This window comes from Papaver somniferum, chromosome 11 (assembly GCF_003573695.1).
Source record: "Papaver somniferum cultivar HN1 chromosome 11, ASM357369v1, whole genome shotgun sequence".
Taxonomy (NCBI): Eukaryota; Viridiplantae; Streptophyta; class Magnoliopsida; order Ranunculales; family Papaveraceae; genus Papaver; species Papaver somniferum.
Window position 1 is genome coordinate 107,866,265 of NC_039368.1, and position 2,789 is coordinate 107,869,053.

General features: G+C 41.3%; 1 protein-coding gene across 1 annotated transcript; it reads left to right on the forward strand.

The window, feature by feature from the left end:
* Nucleotides 1–601: 601 nt before the first annotated feature.
* LOC113324879 lies at nt 602–2,547 on the forward strand. Its single transcript, XM_026573161.1, has 2 exons — nt 602–1,170; nt 1,224–2,547. Exons 1-2 carry the CDS (start codon nt 602–604, stop codon nt 2,545–2,547), a joined length of 1,893 nt encoding a protein of 630 aa, XP_026428946.1.
* Nucleotides 2,548–2,789: the final 242 nt, after the last annotated feature.

A 2,789-nucleotide genomic window follows, 5' to 3' on the forward strand; every position in this document is an offset into this window, starting at 1 on the left:
AGACGAACTAGGCAAGAAGATAGTACTACCTTCTTTATATATTGGTGGGCCGCGTTATATGTACCAGCGATACCAAGATGGCGATGGCTTTGGTACATAAATATGGGAAGCCTGATATTTTTCTTACGATGACTTGCAATCCACTCTGGCCCGAGATTGTAGCTAACTTACATCCTGGTCAATCCGCATCAGATAGACCTGATTTAACAACTAGAGTCTTCCGTGCTAAATTTGAAGAGTTGAAGGAAGATATCTTCAAAAAGAATGTGCTAGGAAGAGTAACTGCTCATGTTCATGTGATTGAGTTTCAGAAAAGAGGTTTACCTCATGTCCATATGTTGATTATTTTGGAAAAATAAGACAAGTTACAAGGTCCTGATGATTATGATCGCATAGTTAGAGTAGAAATCCCTGATAAAAATAAAGAGCCCGAGTTGTACAAGTGTGTGAAAAAATGGATGATACATGGTCCGTGTGGAAGTAAGTGCATGCGGGAAGGAAAGTGCAAGAGAGGGTTTCCGAACAGTTTTCGGAATGTATCGTGCAAGGAAAAGATGCATACCTAGTTTATCAGAGGAGAGATGATGGAAATACTATAAGAATGAGTAAGAAATTCATGGCGGATAACAGATTTGTGGTTCCTTACAATCCATGGCTTCTTCATAAATACGATTGCCACATCAATGTAGAAGTTTGTTCCAGTGTACAAAGTGTGAAGTATCTTTACAAGTACGTCTACAAGGGCCCAGATCGTATTTTCTTTAGAGTGCAGCGAGTGCGTCCAGAATTCGAGAATGACATGGTAACACGTTATATCAATGCAAGATGGGTGTGTGCTCAAGAGGCAATGTGGAGAATATACAGGTTTGCTATGAATAAGATGTGTCCAGCATTTCAACGATTACATTTGCATATGCCCAAGAAAAACAGTGTCATGTTATACGAGCATCAAACAGTCAATGAGGTCTTGGAAAATGAAAATAATTCCAAAACGACATTGACTGAGTATTTTGTTACAAATGCCTGTGATCCTACGGCTAGGCAGTGGTTGTATCGGGAGTTTCCTGAACATTATAAATGGGATAAAGCAACTATGAAATGGCAGAAAAGAAGAACTAAACAGAGGGTCATTGCTAGGGTATATTTTGTACCCCCTACTGCAGTTGAAAGGTTTTTTCCGAGGCTCTTACATATGCATGTCAGGGGTGCCACTTCATATGAAGATTTGTTGACCGCAAACAATTTCGAATATTTAAAACTGCAGCGGGGGCACGTGGGTTGTTGGAAAATGATAATAGTTTGAGGGCGTGTATGGCTGAAGCAGCAACAAACAAGATGCCGTCAGCTTTGAGAACTCTTTTTGGTAGCATATTGGTTTTTTTCAACTCGATGGACACTAGAAAGCTGTGGGAGGAGTTCTTCAACGACATGGTCGAAGATTATGCAAGTTCAAGTGATACAAGCTCCGCATACTTATCAGATCATCTTCTTAGAGAGTTGGGGCAAATGCTTCATCAACATGGCAAGCGTCTAAAAGATTATGATCTTCCAGCAATTGTGGGCATATTGGATGATAATTTACAGATGTCTGATTTGATCGAGGAGGAGGTATCCATTCCGGTTTCCGAAAAAGATATGATGAATGTGGACAAGTTGAATGAAGATCAGTCCAAGGCTTACGATGCAATTATGGGTGCCGTCCGAAGAAAAGAAAGCAGGGTATTCTTTGTTGATGGTCCAGGAGGTACCAGAAAGACTTTTCTCTACCGTGCTATTTTGTCGACCGTTAGAAGAAATGGTGGAATTGTCATAGCAACAACTACGTCTGGAGTAACAGCTACTATGTTACATGGCGGAAGAACTGCACACTCAAGATTCAAGCTTCCATTCACCCCAGCAACATCTACATGTGACATCGCTAAAAATGACAAGTTGGCTGATCTTCTCCTTCAAGCTACTGTGATCATGTGGTATGAAGCTACCATGGCACATCGGTATTCTGTCGAGGCATTTGATACGGCTATGAGAGATATAACTTGTAACGAGAAGCCGTTTGGTGGTAAGATTTTTATTATGGGAGGTGATTTCCGTCAGGTTCTGCCAGTTGTACCAAAAGCTTCAAGGGGGAAAATGGTTGATTCGTGTCTTACCAGGTCGTCTCTGTGGAGACATGTAGAGGTTCTTCGTCTGAATAAGAATATGCGTGCAGTGGGCGATACGTCTTATTCTGATTTCTTGATGCGAGTTGGTGATGGAAATGAACCTTCTTTGCCAAATGACATGATAAAGATGCCAGATGATATGGTGATACCCTGGAATGGTGAAGATTCAGTGTCTCAACTGATAGATGTTACCTTTCCCGACTTGGCAGATAATTCTAAGGATCAAGATTACTTGCTTAACCGGGCACTGATTACACCACTGAATGAGCATGTCGATAAGTTAAATGATCGAGTGGTTAGCATGTTTCTGGGAGAAGAGCATATGTATTATTCATTTGATTCTGTGGAAATGATTTCCAAAACCTCTATCTTCAAGAACACTTGAACGGAATAGCCCCGGGTGGTTTACCTCCTCATGAATTGAAACTGAAGCTAGGAGCACCCATCATGCTACTAAGGAATGTTAGTGCCAAGAACGGGTTATGCAATGGTACCAGGCTTATCATAAAGAAGTTCTTTCCAAATTGTATCGATGCAGTGATCCTCAGTGGGAATTCAACGGGTAAACGAGTATTCCTCCATAGGATGCCAATGAGCCCGCCAGAGAATCTTGAGTTGTCGTTTAAG

Bases quoted from the DNA above. Each gene is read 5' to 3' on its own strand.
- LOC113324879 (XM_026573161.1), top strand. From the start codon at position 602: ATGAGTAAGAAATTCATGGCGGATAACAGATTTGTGGTTCCTTACAAT. The intron at 1,171-1,223 runs GTTTTTTCCGAG...CTTCATATGAAG, and splicing joins CCCCCTACTGCAGTTGAAAG to ATTTGTTGACCGCAAACAAT.